This window comes from Fusarium proliferatum, assembly GCF_900067095.1.
Source record: "Fusarium proliferatum ET1 genome assembly, contig: FPRO_scaffold002, whole genome shotgun sequence".
NCBI classification, from domain to species: domain Eukaryota; kingdom Fungi; phylum Ascomycota; class Sordariomycetes; order Hypocreales; family Nectriaceae; genus Fusarium; species Fusarium proliferatum.
Window position 1 is genome coordinate 3,768,957 of NW_022194791.1, and position 18,392 is coordinate 3,787,348.

The 18,392-nt window shown below is 49.0% G+C and overlaps 7 protein-coding genes across 7 annotated transcripts; 2 read left to right on the top strand and 5 right to left on the bottom strand.

The window, feature by feature from the left end:
• Positions 1–31: 31 nt before the first annotated feature.
• FPRO_02556 (uncharacterized protein) lies at positions 32–1,179 on the bottom strand (the record flags this gene model as incomplete). Its single annotated transcript, XM_031227330.1, has 2 exons — positions 32–1,064; positions 1,118–1,179. 2 exons carry the CDS (start codon positions 1,177–1,179, stop codon positions 32–34), a joined length of 1,095 nt encoding a protein of 364 aa, XP_031077777.1.
• A 1,109-nt stretch (positions 1,180–2,288) lies between these two features.
• Positions 2,289–3,314, top strand: FPRO_02555 (uncharacterized protein; the record flags this gene model as incomplete). The annotated part of the gene is made up of 2 exons (XM_031227331.1): positions 2,289–2,431; positions 2,483–3,314. The coding sequence occupies 2 exons, from the start codon at positions 2,289–2,291 to the stop codon at positions 3,312–3,314; spliced, it is 975 nt and encodes a 324-aa protein (XP_031077778.1).
• Positions 3,315–3,414: 100 nt separating this feature from the next.
• On the bottom strand, positions 3,415–3,867 carry FPRO_02554 (uncharacterized protein; the record flags this gene model as incomplete). Its single annotated transcript, XM_031227332.1, has 2 exons — positions 3,415–3,709; positions 3,761–3,867. The coding sequence occupies 2 exons, from the start codon at positions 3,865–3,867 to the stop codon at positions 3,415–3,417; spliced, it is 402 nt and encodes a 133-aa protein (XP_031077779.1).
• Positions 3,868–4,154: 287 nt separating this feature from the next.
• FPRO_02553 (uncharacterized protein) lies at positions 4,155–4,745 on the bottom strand (the record flags this gene model as incomplete). The annotated part of the gene is made up of 1 exon (XM_031227333.1): positions 4,155–4,745. One exon carries the CDS (start codon positions 4,743–4,745, stop codon positions 4,155–4,157), a length of 591 nt encoding a protein of 196 aa, XP_031077780.1.
• A 1,796-nt stretch (positions 4,746–6,541) lies between these two features.
• Positions 6,542–8,044, bottom strand: FPRO_02552 (uncharacterized protein; the record flags this gene model as incomplete). The annotated part of the gene is made up of 8 exons (XM_031227334.1): positions 6,542–6,559; positions 6,630–6,699; positions 6,750–6,843; positions 6,892–7,050; positions 7,126–7,253; positions 7,328–7,431; positions 7,697–7,858; positions 7,925–8,044. 8 exons carry the CDS (start codon positions 8,042–8,044, stop codon positions 6,542–6,544), a joined length of 855 nt encoding a protein of 284 aa, XP_031077781.1.
• A 3,694-nt stretch (positions 8,045–11,738) lies between these two features.
• On the bottom strand, positions 11,739–14,187 carry FPRO_02551 (putative LSB6 LAs17 Binding protein; the record flags this gene model as incomplete). The annotated part of the gene is made up of 3 exons (XM_031227335.1): positions 11,739–12,639; positions 12,690–13,475; positions 13,526–14,187. The coding sequence occupies 3 exons, from the start codon at positions 14,185–14,187 to the stop codon at positions 11,739–11,741; spliced, it is 2,349 nt and encodes a 782-aa protein (XP_031077782.1).
• Positions 14,188–17,020: 2,833 nt separating this feature from the next.
• On the top strand, positions 17,021–17,524 carry FPRO_02550 (uncharacterized protein; the record flags this gene model as incomplete). The annotated part of the gene is made up of 1 exon (XM_031227336.1): positions 17,021–17,524. The coding sequence occupies one exon, from the start codon at positions 17,021–17,023 to the stop codon at positions 17,522–17,524; it is 504 nt and encodes a 167-aa protein (XP_031077783.1).
• Between the last annotated feature and the right edge of the window lie 868 nt (positions 17,525–18,392).

Here is an 18,392-nt window from a genome sequence, read left to right on the forward strand (position 1 = left end):
GGCTTTGTTTCTGCCTTGTTGATTATGATGCCTAGAGTTTTGAGGGCGACTCGCTTCCTGAATCCCACTCGATTACAAGCTTACCAAACTGCTTCCCCTGATCCATGTCTCTGAACAGGTCATCAATCCCTTGAAGATTATCCAGCCCCTTAATCGTTCTGCTGATAACGGGTCGAATCTTCTTCTCGTTCACAAAGGCAACCATATCCCGGAATTCCTTGCGGGAGCCCATCGTTGAACCCTTGAGCTCGATATTCTGCAGATTCGCGGCCATCAGCCAATCCATCTTGGGAGACACGGTCATGCCGTACTGCACAATTACACCGCCAGCCTTGAGTAGTCGTACAGTCTTGGCCACGATCTCACCGCCTGCACCATCGATTACAGCATCGAGATGTGGCCTATTGGCTGGTAGCTGTGCTCGAAGCTCCTTGTCCCAGGCTTCGTTCTTGTAAATAACTCCACCCTTTGCCCCCATCTCTTTGGCCTTTGTAATCTTGCCTTCATCGCCGGATGTGACGAATACGTTGCAGCCCATTGCTACACCGAACTGGAGGACCTGGAGCGCAACACCGCCGCCAATGCCTGTGATAAGAATGTTTGAGCCAGGGAAAGCAGCATTGCTCTTTGTCACAAGCGCACGCCAGCCTGTGACACCAACAAGAGGCAGAGCTGCTCCCTCAGCGGGTGTGAGGTGATCAGGCGCAGGCTCGACTTCCTCCTCTGAGACTACAATGTAGTCCTGAGCAGTGCCGACTTCGGTGAGTTTGGAACCACCTGTGACTGCAAACTTGCGGCTATCTTCTGGTGCAACAGGGTCCGATTCCCAACCACGCATGGGAGTGAGGATGACTGGCTTGTTGAGGAGATTCTTGCGGGTTACATTGCTTCCTAGGGCGACCACAGTGCCGTAGCCATCTGCTAGAATTGGGTTGGTGAAGGAAATGGCTGGGTAGAGATGACGGCGCATAAAAAGATCACGGTGGTTAAGTGCCGCCGCAGAGAGGTTGACAAGGACCTCATTGGGGCCTGGAGTTGGCTTTGGTACTTGTTTAACTTGAAGTCTGTGTGCTCTATTAGCAATTGACTCTTGGCATGCGGAGGGAGTTGTTCTAACGGATAGTAGACCTTTCCAGGCTTTGCGCCTTCGATCTGCTGTAGGGTGAGAGCTCGAGGCATGATTGCGGCTGCGATGGCCCCAATTGTTGTAGGATGAGTATTTCTGATGGATATATAGTCCCTTCGGTTACAGCGGTTCAAAAAAGGTTCGTTCTCGGCTATGGGGCGCAGACTTGTTGAAGCTTGCCAGTTAGAACAACGTAGATATCTCATGGCCATTGGCCCCGCATCGTAGACCTCGGCATTAAGATGCACCTAACGAAGCAACTATATACGGCCGATCTGAATGGTACAAGAGCTTTGACATCAAAATCGGGGATTTGATTAATAATGTCAAATGCAGCTAGTATTTCTTCCCGGGGGTTCTACATACCTAGTATCTACTCAAGGATCCTCTTATCAAAGATTCATGATACTTGGTGACGTCGTGTGATAGACTGAACGTGGAGATATGAATGGATGGAGACAACATTATAGGCAAGTTTCTCACTCTTAGGAAAAAAAAAAAAAAAAGGCATTAAAGAAAAGAAAAACTCTTCCCCCCTTATAGATGACATATCAAAACAAGAACATGGTTTTGACCTATTGGAAGAGTATGCAGTAATTGTTCGCTAGAGATGGAGAGCAAGTGTGATGTTAGGAGTAATTACCCTAGACGTCTATATATCTGAATTATGCCCTACGCAGTATGTATTCTGTTAAATTTTGTGATTTTTCCTTATATATAAATATACATAGATAGTCACTGGATTTGGATATCAGACGTAGGAGATGTATTGTATTTGTAAGGAAGAATAGTCTCATTCATGTAGGCGGTCATTCACCACTTGGGTATCTCACACAAAACTTTGTATGGCGTCAACCTCACTCATATCGGCGCTAACGTTGAAAGATTCTTGTCTCGAAACAATTCCTCAATTAATATAGCAAATAAACATTGCCAGAATGATTATACTCATAAACTTCGCATGGAAGATTATATCATAGTAAGAATGTAGATTGAAGCTTGTTTGCTTGAAGTGTTGCATTGCTGCACGCACTACGCAACCGTAATTCTATAGATGCTTACCAACGCCGCTCCGAAAACCGGCATCATACTCACATCAAACTAACATATACCAACACCAACGTTATTCGAACCACCAGCTAAACTCCGCTGAAATTTTCACATGGCTGCATTATTCTCAGGCGCCGTCTATGGCGCCTCTACGATAGCCGCTGGCGTCTATTTGCCTTCAACAATCATCAATCAGTTCAAGTTTCAGGATTGGCATATGCTGCAAACCTCTCTTGGTGCGGTTGCAAGCAGCGCGTAAGCAGTCACCCCCTACACGAATACAAGGAGAAGCTAACATTGTGGAAGTATCATATACAAAATTGCCGAGAGATACGGCTACATTAAGTTTAAGCCCAGAAGTTCATCACCAATTGGACTCTTTGGACAGTATGATGGTAATGTCATAGGCGGATTTCTACTTGGAGCTGGCATGGCTCTTTCAGGATCCTGTCCAGGTACTTTGTTCGCACAAGTTGGAGCCGGTCTAAGGACTGGTTTTTATACTCTCGGAGGTGCTATTCTTGGAGGCCTCGCCTATACAGGCTATGTCGCGCAAGCAGCCAAGACTCAGAGGGAGAAGGCTGGTGTACAGCCCGAGACAGTAACTCTCGATGAGAACCTCGGGCTTTCCAATGATACAACTGTTGCTCTGTTCGAATCTGTCTGCCTATCTATCATTGGCGCTTCTGTTGCCTACACTACTGGCTCCGACTGGTCACTTTACTCTGCTGGCGGTGGTCTCTTCATAGGTCTCTCACAGCTCTTCTCGATCCTTGTCCGTCGCTCTATGATCGGCATCTCGGGTTCGTACGAAGAAGTCGGAAATCATTTCTGGTGGCTCACACGAGATGCACCTTGGCCAACAAGTCGGCAGAACACTTTGTTCGCTGTGGGCATGACAAGTGGTGCTTGGGTTCTTGCAAAAGTGCTCCCTTCATTTGTCAAGGGCCATGTCGTTGAGACAGAGCCGTTGCTTGCTGGAGTTGGTGGATTTTTGATGATTGTAGGATCGAGGTTGGCAGGAGGATGTCCTTCTGGGCATGGCGTTAGTGGTTTATCGTTGATGTCGACATCAAGTCTTGTCACCATGAGCACTGCGTTTGCTGCTGGAAGCTTGGTTGCTCCATTGTTTCATTAGACAGGATCGGGTATAAAAGATATGTGGTTATGTTGTGAGATATGACCTGGGACTATCTATTCATGAATGCGGAGCCCCAGAAGTACCGGGAGTAAAGCATCTAATCCTTCTTATCACCACAGCCGATTCTGGCAGTAACTTCAATCTCAATCTTCATCTCCTCCTTCATCAATGAGGACTGGATCATAGTTGCAGCAGGACGAACATCGCCAAACCACTTCTTCAACACTGGCCAGGTCTTTGGAAAGTCATCGCGGTCAGGGAGGATGTAGTGAACACGAACGACATCGGAGACCGAAGCACCGGCATCTTTCAATGCAGCAGCGATGTTGGTCATGGTCTGGTCGGCCTGTTCGGCAACATCTGACGATATCTCTCCAGTCTTATAGTCATAGCTGTAACATTTAGTTGGTTTCTAATTCCACAGTAAGAGTAGAATTGCTCACCCGGTAGTGCCGCTGACAAAAACCCAATCTCCAGTCACGACAGCTCGTGAATATCCGATGAGCTCTTCAAAGGCAGAGCCAGAGCTGATGTTTTGACGGGAAGTCATTGCAGTTGAGGTAAATGTTATTGATGACGAGATAATAATGAAGATACACTAGAGAGAAGGCAAAGGTGCAGTTTCAGGGAAGATATAGTAGGTGTCGTGAGTCACTTACACCAGACTATTCCTATTGTTTGCTGCGGGTGGGGTCGCTTGACCAATTTGAGGAGGCTGAAGCTCATACATTCGCGCGCAAGAGGTAGGTATTTCATTGATTTCATGACAATCGTAATGCCAGTCCACACTATAGTTTACATATTTTACACCATGCATTTAGATATGCATCCAATGTTTTAGCCAGTGAGCTCCTTGACCATCTTGGCCAACTCCTTTCTGTCGACATCCTTGCCCTCGAGAGCACCGGACAACCTCTTCATGACATCACCCATGATGGACTTGGCTTGGGTGCCAGCAGCTTTTGAAGCCTCAACAGCATCCTGCACCATGGCCTTGAGCTGAGCCTCTGTCAAGCTCTCGACTCCGCTGTTGGCGAGGTACTCGTCCAGCACCTTGATCTGATCCTCCTCCTTTTGAACAAGATCCTCACGGTTGGCAGCCTTGGCCTCAGCGGCAGCATCTTGGGAGCTCTTTTGGATCTTGCGGATCAAAGCGACGAGCTGGACATCTGTCTTGATGGGAGTTGAGGTCTTGGACGCGTTGAGGTTGGCGGACATGATAGCTCGGAGAACGGTTAGGCGAGGAGTATCCTTGGCTCGCATGGCGGTCTTGAGATCGCCCTTGAGCTTGGACAGCAGAGGAGGGGGTGCATCTTCAGTAGATGTTGCGTAGAATCGGCAGACAGAGACTCGGCTGATGGGCTGACGAAGCGTAGGCTGCGACATGCGCAGAGCCCGGAATAGTTGCATCGATTGTTTGGCCGACATTGTGAAGGGATAGTAGCAGGATCGGGATTATCGGTGTAGAGACTGTTTTGTGACTCGATATGACGATCGCGGCTCGTGGTTTGGTGTTGCTACCGTAAAGCTTAAGCTGATGTCGAACGACAGGTCAAAATTTCCCAAGCATGCAATTGGCAACTTTGATTGGCGGTGTGACGAGCTCCAGCAATTCTTAGTGGAGGCCCAGTGAAGGAACAGCAGCCCAAGCTACCAGGGTCCCCAGACTGCCAACCTTTCGCGTACAAATCTGGGGGCTGCACGACCAGGCTGTCGGAGATGTTATGATGGGATGACAGTTGAGAGCCATCTCGGTAAGTTTCGTAGAAAGATTGCTTCTGGCGAAGCTTGTTGATTTCACAGAGTGATCGGCAGTAGAGCTGCTAGCTGGCCACTCATCATAGACCTCCACTTTGAGATGGAGGTGCATTATCTCAAACAAAAAAGACCAGGCATGATATCATTTCAGTGACGAATAGTGAACCCCCCCAGTATCAACACCATGATATTGTTCTCTCTCTTCTCTCAATCGACATCGTCCAACATGATCTTGGCAACGCTAAATCACCTGATCATTGGTGCACCCGCTCGCCTACTGCCTTAGCAAGGATCGGGGATGATCCCGTTGATATTGCATTCCGCTAGGTGCTGTAGGAGCGCACTAGCTTCACCGGCCAAGGAACAGACCAGGAGGCGGCTCGAACGTTGTGTGTCGTAGATGCAGATCGACTATTCTGTTTCGAAACATTTCAGCTGTCTCTGGGTTCGAGAGGCGGTCGAAACTCAGGTGACGAACGGTAAGGCCAGGGTTATGGTTCCATTGCTAACTGTTCTCTTCCCTGAAACTGGAACGAGATCTCATTCTCGGGTCGTGTCGTTGGTGGAGATGAGGAGATGAACTCATGGGTAGTCGGGCCCGAGACAATGAGCCAGGGTTGTTTGTATAGAAGGGGAATGGTGATTTTATAGATGCTGGACTAGATTATCGTATCAATCTTGTCATTGAGTACCTAGGTAGTATGGCTTCTGAGATGTCACCAACATGTCTCTTCCACACACCGTCTCTCCTTAGCCGTCCCCCTATGTCATGCACATCTTGATATTGTGAGGTCTCGGACCTGTTGCGGCCGCTGGTAATAACTCTCTTACACATCGGGCCCAAACTGTCGGTACCGAGTGTCCATCCACCAGTCATTACGAATCATTCCCTGGAAATCATAACAAGGGACGAGCAGCCACTTCATGGGTGTTGCTAGCGGTTCTCTTTCTCTCTTTCTCCTGTTCTTGCCTTTCTTGTCTTAAGTCCGACCACCTGCACGTCACTTCTCTTTCCATCCTTTCCATGTTACCTCCTTCATGCCCAACCCAAGCTAGAACATGCTTGCCATGTTCGGTAACGAATCTCAAGATTTTCCTCCAACTTTCCTCTATTATCCACTTGATGGCGCGCCACTGCCGCTTCCCTGTCCAGCCAACAAAACCTTGTTTCAACTACAAGGTCGAGTAATGGCATCTTGTTCCATCTCCCCTTTACACATACCATTTATCTATCCTTCCATCTCATCGGGCGCTCAACCGCAGTACAAATGCCTTTGGGACGCCGTAAAACTTGACAATCAGAACCCCCCCCCCCGCCGCCTAATATCTTGCGATTGACCAAGGAATGCCTCAATGGCTCGAATTGAGATTTGATGGCGGTTACCGTCGTGGCTTTCTACCAATGCAAACATAACTGCGATGGCATCTGTCAGAATAAAGCAAACCATAGGATGGCCTAGAGAAACTTACACGGGGAAGTAGGCCTACAAATCGTTAACAATCAAATCACATCAGGATTCGCCCCCTTTTGAGTCGAGGATAGAGAAAACGTACCTTGAATGCTGGGTTGCTGGCTTCGCTCCTCGCTTGAGCTATCAAGAGTTGGAAATCACTGAAAGACATCCTGTACAAGGCTCAGCCAAACGTTACTCGAACAGATCGCAACCGACATACCCAAGAAACTGTGTGAACGGGTATAATGCTAGCGAATACAATAGCTGGTTCACGTTATCGGTATTGGATCGACCTATGTCATAATCCCGGGGGACTACACCACCATCAGCCTCAACACATAGGATCTGGCATCAAAACCTACCACTCGACCAGCCGCACATTGGCAACGTCAAGAGTCTCGACTCGACTTCCGTAAACCCTGCACTTCTCATCCAGCTGGCCAATTGAAGTGGTGCCCGTGGATCTTTGTATGGCTGCTGACTTTCCAAGTATTGTCTGGACCATTGCGACAGGGCGTGATCTACTCAGTACAATTGTTAGGATGCAGAAGTTTCTGTGTTCAGGAGACTGGGGAAATCACCTCTACTTAGCGTACCATTGTCAGATTGGGCGTTAAAGTATATCTCGACCATCTGACACCACCCGCCTGGCTTCAATACACGGAAAATGTCTCGAATATAGCTTCGCCAGCGATTCGCATGGATACCACCGGCGACCATTTGGCTATGGACAACGTCAAAGTGGTTGGATCGAAATGTAAACCTATCCGGGACCCAGGTTAGCATCCATCACAAGACTTTCTTGCAACTACTTGCCTCCCGTTAAGGTCATCAACTTGGAGCTCCATATTGTCGGGAGGGTTTTCTGGAATCATGTGCGGACTGACATCGATGCCGAGGACCTGTGCAAAAGACTTAGCCACAAAGTATCTCATCCCAGATCCTTATCTTGAAGGTTTAGGAATCGAGTCAGGCTGGCCCAGCTGGCCATGGCTATATCCAAAATCACCTCCTCGAGGCTCGAGGATGGGACCACAAGAGCCTACAGGATCCAGATGCCTCAAGCTCTATGATGGAACATGGTGTATCGAATTTCGCCTGACTCGGATGGCCTACAAATATTGCCCCTGGAAGGGGAGACTTGCCAATGGCGTAGGGGAAACTCACTTCGGCGTCAGGATATTGTGTGGCAACTTCGATAGCCCAATCTCCTGGACCACAACCGCAATCGAGTATTCGTCGTGGCGACCTGATAGGGGGGAATATGAGCCTCCCATCAAAGAGCCTGCTGAGAACTCCGTGCATCACCTCGAGGCGCGAGATTTCGTCCTAGTTCAGTGACTTTTGTTACCTTCTGTCAACCACTTCGATCCTGGATAGAGATCATCAACTTACCTCATCGATGGGGGCAAAATATGTCCCATTCGTGAGGGAGTAATGCTGATAAGAGCGCCCATAGTGTTCGATTGTCTCGGTGAACGTCTCGTCCAAGGGCACGGTTCCATCCCTTTGCATGGGGGCTTAGCGAAACTTCCATATCAAGAAACTTTGGTAGTCTTACTCTGCATCCATTTTCTTTATGGTCGAAATTTCGGACACGAAATGCCTCTCAATACTCCAGATATGATGCAAGCTTGCTCGGACGACAATAGCCATGACAGGCAGAGCTGCCTTTTCCAAAAAGGATTTAAACAACTCCTAGGGAAGACATGTGGTACCCAAAAGCGCGACCCTAGCCTAACGTATAAGAGCCACCCTGGTGCTAGGATGCAGAGTGCAAAGACGTAACATGACTATGGTGGCTTTTGCATCTAGCGGCCTTGCGTACCATTCAAACGCGCAACAGGGCTTCTCGAAGAATGCGGAGATGATCTAGCAGAGAGCCGAGACACGGGCCGGCAAAGGACTGCTTCCTAAAGGCCCAATGCCGATCTTGACACCCCAGAGCTCTGTCGTTTATCAACTCATATTGGCCCTAGTACGGAAGAATAACAGCGAACATATCACCAGGGGCTATTTCACAACCGCAGTATCCTATAGAATATGGCAAGATGACGCGGAGATTCAGGCAAAGCATCAACACCTTGGTATAGGTTAGAGGCTGGCTCTTTTGGCTATTGATGAATGCTAGACAGGGACGAAAGATTCTGAACTTGAGATTCACAAATTCTTGACACTCTCACTTAGACATTGGTCACCAAAGCAGCCATCGACGGGCAAAATGGAAACCACTGGTTTGGATGCCATTGATTGCCTCATTAGCACCCTTTTCCCATCCATGGCCCCATGCTTCGGTCGACGAGACAGGTTCCACTCGAAGTGGAGAGAATGGTTTCCGGCATGTTATTAGACATGATTGCAGTCAACTCTGCTCCGTACAGGTGCAGCGTCTGGTGGAGGGTCTCATTCTCGCCTTACCCCGTCAGAACCAACCAATGCATCCATTGTGTGTTGGATGGAATCCTTCCCACCATCACGCTCAGGCACCCGGTTGTCGGGACTTGTGCAGACTCCGTGGATGGCTTGAGACTATGTGCCTGCCACGGAAGGTGGCGCCCAATGACTACGAACCGTTTGACATCGATAGTGAGGCTGTCCTACCCCAACGTCGGTAGTGATCATCAGCTAGACAAAGAGGATACACAGTTTGTCACATGTGTAACAGCGTTTTTGGTGAACAAAGTAAGATCATGGTTTCACAATGAAGGCTCGTCGGGGCAAGTCCAATGACAATCCATGTCAATACCGATGGCATGGACCTGGGACAGCCTTCGGATACGGGTCACCCTAATGACTGTCCTCATATACGACTTGGTATCTTCAGAGCTCACGTACGGCAACGGTGGCCGACAATACTTACTTGACTGGGGAATTCGTCGATTATATGTAAAGGCGAGTCAGGCGGATCACCCTCACTATCTGGCCCTGGCCCCTTCTTACCAACGATAATATGGTTGCGCCAGGATTGCGACGCAAGCGACTAAGGAGCCCAGTCAGAGCACTTCCCTCTCACCAAAAGGAACCTTCGACGGGTCTCAACGATACTGGCTATGATCCACCTCAACTACACCGGGATCTTTTAAAGCCAAACAGCGATAGTTCTCAGACCGATTCATCTCTTCACCGCCTCGTGTATCCAGCAGTGTTTTATGCAAAGCCCATGTTCAGAAGATTTCTAGTGGCAGAGGCGTGTAAAAGGGAGGTCTCATGGTCGCATATATGCTGGTGATGGGCCGCTAGGTTGCATGGGATGGGTTCTCGCGGCTGGCGTGCATTTGCTACCCCCCTTCGGCTAATTCACTCTCTGGGCTTCACTATTAACATCATACGACCATCGATTTATGAAAGGACCTGTTTACGAAAAATGTGACGAAAGAATGCTACTCGCCCAACGTCGTACCTCTACTAGTGTCGATGTACACATTGACGGGCCGTTGCAGGTTGTAACGCTGCAGGTGGTGAGGAGCCAAAGCTCTCTGTCACCTCATGACACGCAGAGAAAGGAGCTCGATGGTGACAATCAATGGTCCCTATTGCCGCATCCTTATGTTAACAGGGGTAACCTGGGAGAGCTTACTTGATCCGGTCATAGGCTCACAATGATTAAGTCTCACAAATGATCTTGTGGATACGGAGACGACGAGAAACCCTACCAACGAATGGGAAGTGTCCACGGTTTGCGAGGTTGCGATAACTTGTAAGTAACGATCCGCCTGTCCCATGACCGCACCAGAGATCACGTTGGGTGCTTCCGAAAGGAAGGCGATAGCAAATTGAAAATCTTGCCAAAAGGCGTCCTTTGCCCCGTCCAAGGCCCTCAAAATTGTGTGGCATCAATAGCATGTTCCAAGCATGTCGCAAGTGACATCTCGCAAGATCCAACGTCCTAACTGTCACACACAGCTTCGGAGGGTCCAGTGGCTACCTTACCCACAGGCAGCCTTTTAACAGCCGCTACGGGCCGCCATCATGGAGTCTGTGGGGGGATAAACATAATATAACGCCGAATCCAAAAGGCTGCCAGGCTGCATGCCAAAGGAGGATCGCCAACTGACTGTTACTTTTCTGACTACGTGGTGCGGCCTCATATGATAGCTCCATTACTCGGATAAACTTATCCGCGGCCTGTTCCAACACAGGACATGGTGGATTGGGCAGAACACCGATATGCAGGATTGCAGAGCAAACAGAATTCAGCTCTGGTAGCACTTTGTCTGAATCGCTATTGCCAACTAACCGATAGTAGAACGCTTATGCGCTACGGCTGATACTACGAAGACAGGGGAACCATGCTCAAGCCATGGTTTACCGACCCAGACTCTCGGGTTCTGACCAGAAACCCGGGAAATTGGTGGGCGTGGTTATACGGGCACTGTTCCGCTAATTGGGATTTACCACACCGTTCGGTTTTTATTCCCCAGCAAAGATAACACAGTATGTCTGGCGTTCTGGAAGACCCCAGATGCCAACAGTATCTATGAACTCAGTCATGGATGCTACAGCATGATGCCCAAAAAAGTGAATGGGCTAGTCTATAGCCTTTATCCATATCCTTCTATTTTGCGGTGGGCTATCATAACGACATCTAAATTTTATCATCATAACCCATGGGGCTTCTAGCCTAAAACTCCAAGACACCACCGAATACTGTACCAGGATAAGCACAGCAAATTCCGTACCACGGCCTTTGAACCATACTGTACAGCAATGACATGTCAGCTCTTGACCCCGCTCTGCTCGCACACATCCTCGCTTGGTTTTCGAGTTCTCATGCAAGTCAGATTGGATTCTGTGGCTTGCTTGCAAACCTGGGCGGCCTGTTTTCTCTTTTCGTAGCGATGGTACACAGGCTTGCAGTGAGACAAGTGTTCCAAAAGGACCATTGTGTCTCTGGAAGAAACCTCCCGGTGACCAGCATCATGCACATAAATCCCGAACCAGTAACGCTCAACCAAATATTCGAACAAGCTGCATATTGGCCAAGAGAGGAACTGCACGGATTCAACAGGTTACCCCTGGATTTATAAGATTAAGGTGGCCTTAATAAGGGATGCAACCTCACGTAATGTCATATTGGGAAGGCCACACTGTGAGGCGACGTGACTGCTGAGACCTTGGCAGAGATAGTGTATCCAATGCCTGCAGTTTCTGAGGACAGACAGCCGTTCAAATCAAAGGCAAAGAAATACTGCGGCCAAGGTTGAGGCCCCTACCAGCAGGTGAAGACTGGATTCCTACTCTTGACGGCTTCAAGCCGCTCAACAATGACCTTGCGTTGGTTGCCCATCTGCCCCTCAGCTGCAGCATATCCTAGGTCACCTTCTAGATCGTCGGTGTAGTTCTCATTATCACCATAATACTGCTGCGCGATGGTGTTGCTGTTACGACGGGCAGCAGCGTTGGCAAATGAATATCTTCGTTGCTGTCGCGGTGCCTGCTGGCGTGCTGGTTCATACATGTTGAGTGCACGAACGGGACCCTGGTAGCTGTTCCTAAACCCAGCTGCCTGGACCGTGGGACGCTTGCCTATGTCCCCACCGTTTTGTTGCTGCCCCGTTGGTGCCAGGAGGTTGGGTTCGGTTGGGGGAAGCTCATCTGGTGACTGAGCAGTCTCGCCTGTCGGAGATGAGAGCTCGAATCTACCTGGATGGGGCATATCGGCGGGTGCACTGGCCAGACCGAGAAGGTCCTCGATTGGAGGATTACTGGTCGGAGCCGAACTAGCAATGTCGGCCTCATCCATAGATTGACGGACGTGGGGGTTGCGGCGGACTTCCGAGGACGTATTGCGCATAGGAACAGCAACAGGCACGTCAACTAGATCATCCCAGACGCAAACTCTCGCTCGGCGGGTCAGTTCAAGAGGGCCATGATCAGGAGTCTTGAGTGTCTCAACGACGTTCCAGGCCTGGCCCTTCATTACGGCGACTTGCTTAGCAAACATGCGTTCCTGGAAATCAACATCCATCTGGAACACCCTCTTGAGAGCGAGGATCGTCTGAGTCCACCATGATGTGGAAGTCAGCAATGGTAAAAAGTGATCCCGTGTCTTTTGAGAAAATGGCCTCCCGATGAGGTCGACGGGGAGGAAAAGCCAGCCAAAGGGGAAACTGAGAACACAAATTAGCATACCTCTCACAGCGTTGATATATGCACTAACCTTCTCCAAGCATCGGGGTGTTTCCAGGGCCATGACAGTGAGTTGTCAATAGCTCCAATGGTAATTGCTGGCTCGTTTCCTGCTGGCTGTCGGCTTGAGGCGCTCATAGGTCTCTGGGTCTTATAAGGATATGACGCCCTCGTAGCACGAGGCCCTTGTTGTGAAAGATCAACAGGCCGAGGGCCCTCTTCCTCTGCGACGGGTTCCATGTTCATTTGGATGGGGTCTGATGCTATCGAGGCCTTGCCTGTCTCCCAATCAACCTTGATCATCCAATTGTCCAGACCACGATCTGTATTTCGCATAATGTAGTCAAGAATGACTAGCTTCTCAAGCTCTTCCCGCAGAGATTCTTTCAAGTTGTCGGTCCATATGAAGTTATCAGGACCCAAAAGATTCGCGGCTTGGGTAGCTTCTTCGTCGTCGCTGTTGTATCCATCATTCGGCGAGGCGTTTCCTGATGGACGGCAGCTCTCTGTCCATCTCCTCTTCTTCTTACTCTGGCCATCGTTTGTACGGAATCCTGACCAGTATTGATCCGGCCAAGGATGTTCACGAAGGAACACGTTGGCATCCTTGAAACCCTTGAGGAAGACTTGGAAGCTGCCGGGCTTTGCGGGGAGAGGCTTCTTCTTGCGATGGAACTTGCGGCGATCCCAGAATGGATAATGGAAGGATTTGGAAGCAAGCCATACAACGTCTGTGTATGGCACGAGATGTGTTCGTAGTTGGCAATCGAGTACGTAGGCAGCTGCTTCGCTGACATACGAGAGATTGGGGATAAGACTGCATAAACATTAGCAATGACAGAGGAAGTCTTGGCGAAGATGACATACCAGGCTCTTCCAAAACAGCAAGGGAACAAGTTTCTGTGAATCCACTTGTTCCATTTGGGGTTTCCCGCAGCGTATGGCTCCTCATCCTTGGGTTTGAAAACACCGACAATCTTGCCATCGGGATTTCGGGCAAAGTAACTACCAGAACTGCCTTGAGAAATCATACTCGGGTGGATTTCTTGCCGAATAGCACTCCGTACGCTTTCCACGATAGTTTCAAACTCTGCTCTGGTCATGACGCCTTCCTGCGGTGCCGCAATGCTCTCAGCGGTCACCGGTCGAACACCCTCGGGAGGTTGGAAGACAGAATAGTGAATTTCAAGGCGCTCCTCTTCGCCTTGCTGGTTCTTCCCCTTGCGCTTGAAACGCGAAGCGATCTCGTCTGCCCATCGCTCCAGACGAGCATTGATGGCCTTGAGGTCGACACCGGCGCTACTTCCTGAACGATGGCGAAATTTGGGTTGCGATGACGAGGCAAATGATTTGGGACTGGCCATGCCAGAACGATGGCGCGGTTGAGTTACGGGGGCATATCGTGGAGCAGCCGCGGGCTGTAGAGATGCGTAAGATTGGGAGAGGGGATCCTCATCTGAGTCGTCGCTGATGTCGTCGGCCTGTGCGAGGCGTTCATAGCCTGTTGTTGCGGGTCGTGATCGAGGCATGTTGGCGACGGATGGGAATAAGGCGGATGAAGATGGGGATGGAGATAGAGAGTGATTGGGGCGGGATCAGAATGTTTTCAAGGCCATTCCCTAGGTAGAGGTCGAAATCTTAGGACTTGGGTTCGTTGATGGAGAATTTATTTGATTACTCGATCGTGACGCGTGTTGATTTAGGTTGAAAGGGGGTGGAGGGATAAGATTATAAAAGGATGTTGTTGTTATTCGAGAAAAAGGAGTAATATGGTTTACCAAGAAGGAAGTAGTGAAGAGAAGGTGAAAAAGGGCAGTATCGAGAAGAGAAACGAATCAGCAACAAGTATCTGTAAGTCCTTGGGGGTTTTGTTGGCAGTGACAACCAAAACGAAGCTGGTTACAGAATGACGATGCGTGCCTGTTTGAGGTTCCAGGTCGTGGACATCATCCATTCAAAGCTTGTGACAGGCCAAAAACCAGCCAGACTCCAGTTGACAGCAGCAGGCAGAGCAGCCTCCACAGCCAGTGAGCCTAGGCCTGGTAACTGGGGCCGGAAGTGATTGGTGGATACTGACCCCTGAGCGGATGCCGGGCCTAACCAAGACCCGGAAGGGAGTTGAGATCGATTGGCTTTTAGTGATGATGATCTTTTGGGTTGAGGAACGGGGCATGAACTTAACAAGATTTCTTATTGACTGATGCGGAAGTTGCTATTTCGTTGCATTGGATCCCTTCATGCTCACCTCCTTTCTTTTTTATCTCTCCAAATACCACTAACAAGTGTCATATTGGGGGCCGAAGTGTCCGGCTGACAATACGGAGGAACGGCCTCACGGACATTTGAGTCCGCCGAACAACAGATCACGGCCGCCTACGGAGCTGTCTACTCTAACCAACAACGACGTAGAGTTTATCGTATTATCGGAGCATCAACCCGAGAGTCTAATAAGTCACTCCGTACTCTCAGTAATTCCCATTCCGTTTCCCGTGACAGCAGAAACGGAATTTCCTTTGCCCTTCCCCCCTTTAAACTTTCCACAACCAAAGAGCGTTGGACAGCATCAGTAGAATAGTCTCGGCCCTAGTGTGACCTCACAAATCTGCACCACTCCTCGGAACAAGCCAAGGTTCTTGGGGGTTTTCGTTTGACGGATGTTTTTAGAATATCTACGAACTGAAATGATTGACGCAAGGAATCTTCGACAGCGCCACCACTTGGAGGCGAAGCCGCCAATCTAAAAAGACAGTCAGTCCATACATACATACACACTGTACCTAGAACTAACGAGAATGGGTTTGGTTGAGTTGGTTGGTAGCATTGGAGTGCCTGGGCGCTAACAAAACTCCTTTGATCGCGTGCAACTTGTGATGGAGGGTTTCCAAGCACGCCAACCTTGGAAAACACATGGCTAAAACTGCTGATGATGACGGTTACAAAGAGGCAATTGCAGGCCACTATCTCATGAGTTATGCAGTATTTGACGACCAAGTTGCTGATTCGGGCCAGATATTTTGTAATTGTAACCTCGCAATCAGCTTCTGAAAATGATACAGGCACAGATAATGTCAGAGCTGATACGTCGGCCTGTACGTCATGATATGCATCGTCATGTTTCGTCAGCTCTAGTTCGGTTATGATCGTCTAGCTCAAGCTTCTGTGTCTGGGGTTGAAGTGAAGCCTTTCCATACCAATCGTGTATGGCTTTTATTGACGAATTGCCTTGGAGGGAGGGCCAAGCCAATCCAGTCCAGTCATACCGGTGCACCTAGGGATAGGTAGGTTGTTACACTGCTGCAAAGGTAAGGTAGCGTAGCAGTCTGTCCAACGGCTTGCTCCGCTCAAGGAAAGCAATGGAAGATACCTCGGCGCCTCATCGTGCGAACAAGATGCTGCTCTTCAAGGTTCGATCCTGCGAGGTGAGGCTAAGCAACAGAGTTCAGCGCCAACGTGAGGCCGATCTTGTCTGTAACACCATCAGCTTATCAGTACATACGTCTATTCAGCTGTATCATCATACTGTATGAAGTAGATGTGCTTATAGCATGAAGTATTATGATATTGTCATTGCCTTGCATACGTGACAAGCATTAGACAGCGGCAGATAAACAAACAAACAAACAAAATACAAAATACAAAATACAAAATACAGCGTTTCAGGGGTCGCTATTCGTAAGCAAGTGCAACAAAAAAGTGACCATTCCATCAGACGATTGAGCAGACAAACCATGAGATGAGACGCATCCCCAAGTCCATTTTTGCCTGCAAGTTCCATGTCAAACAACGGGGGCCATCTCCGGATGTCAATGCCGCACCCCACACTTCACTAATGGAACTCTAGCGTCTAGCTTCCTCGCTACGGGCCTATACCTACCTACCTGACGCTACTGCCTACACCCTCTAACTGAGTCTAACCCTCCACCGGGTCCATCCCTTGGACCTTCAAGGTTTCAATCCCTTCCATGGAGCTACAGTTCCATTCCCGAGGTGTTTGTCCCCCTTTTACATCCTTTTTTCTTCTTGGTAATCCTCTATTTATAAACCCCGAGTGAGGCCCTCTACCTCCCTCATCCTCTTGATCAACTGTCCAGGCAAAAACAAACAACTGACCTTGACTTATATGCTCATCCCTGCCACGTCTACTCACATTTGACCACCACCACTCGTTGCTCAAGTGACCCCAAACATCACAGAATTGATTTGTTGGCTCGATACCTTCGTTGCTACTTTGACCTGCCCGTTTCTGTTCTCTATCTTCTGCATATAACGTATCTATCTACCTTATCTTGCCTTGACTTATCCGCGGTTTCACAACCACCCAACTCCAACTCCCATCACATACCACGACAAAGAAAGCACAACATGACTGCTCGAGTTGCACCCGGCTCTTCATCCTACGCTGAGCCGCCAGCTATCGTTGCCCCTAATGCCGATCACGATGTCCTACGAGGCCGTAAGAGAGAACGAAGCATGACCCGAGGAAGCGTCCGCTCATTCCGAGCTGCTCCAGCAGACGAGTCCAGCAACTTGCGAGGCCGTTCTCGCCGTCGTGCCGCATCTCCAGCTCTGAGCTACGCATCTCGACCATCCTCACCTAGAAGGGTGCCATCTCCCACAAGACGTCGACTTCTCCATGCTCGCCTTCGCCGAGAACACTGTCCTTCCCGTGTTGCGTCTCCTGTCGAGCAGCAACTCCAACAGCATAGACCAGTTCGACGAAGGCAGCGAACTCGGAGCCAGAGCCGGGGTCCTCGGTTGGAGATGGAGCTCTCAGCTCAGCATTCCACTGATGGATTTTCAGGACTACGGAACGAGGTCCGAGCCTCTTCTTCTGACACCACAGACGAGGCCAAGTCCAACGCATAAAAGCGATATTGCTTGTCTATATCATAATTTGCCTTCAAATGCTGATGTCTTTATCACCCTTGAGTGGGTTATGAAGACACAAAAAAGACGGAAACCAGACCGATACCCCATATTCTTAATTCTTTATGTACGATGACCGGATACTGCACTGTCTTTGGTTTCTTTTCTGGGTTCTATTGTACTGAGAGCTGGTTATCTCGGAGTTACCAGATTGTGTCATGATATTGGTTCCCGTGGGTGTTTTTCATTATTGGGAAATTGGATCTCTTTGACGTCGCCGTATATATGGATAAGATGGCGGCGCTATGAGATTTTGTATGATGCCTTTACTTGTATGTGAGAGCAAAAAGATATCCTGGATCGACATCCACCAGAATAAATTGATGAATATTGAAACAAACGCCCAGTGATGGTAACCATCAGTACTCTGAATGTGCTTATCTTTGCCTCTGTATTTGAATTTTGCACTCTCCAAAACAAGAACACTGACATTTTATAACTTCAGTTGTGTCAGTACTGAGGCATCAGTAAAAGATCCTCTGAAGAACCACAAATTCTAGACTCTATGATGATTGTAGAGGGCCCTGGAGGCAAAACGGCCGACCCCGCTAACCGCCATCTATATCATTTCATTGGTCACAAAACATCCCTAGGCCATTTTCCATGGTGGATATCGGCTGATGTTAACGACTTCGATCTTTGTGAGGACCGAGCTAGAACTTTTTTTTTTTTTTGATACATAGCGATTGGAGTCTTTATGATTTGCGATATTCGATAGAACGTTTCTTTCTCACTTCTGCGGCCCTGCCGTGTGTATAGTACGACTGCTCTTTATCGGTTCGAGCTCTGAGGTTCTTCAATTCGGATC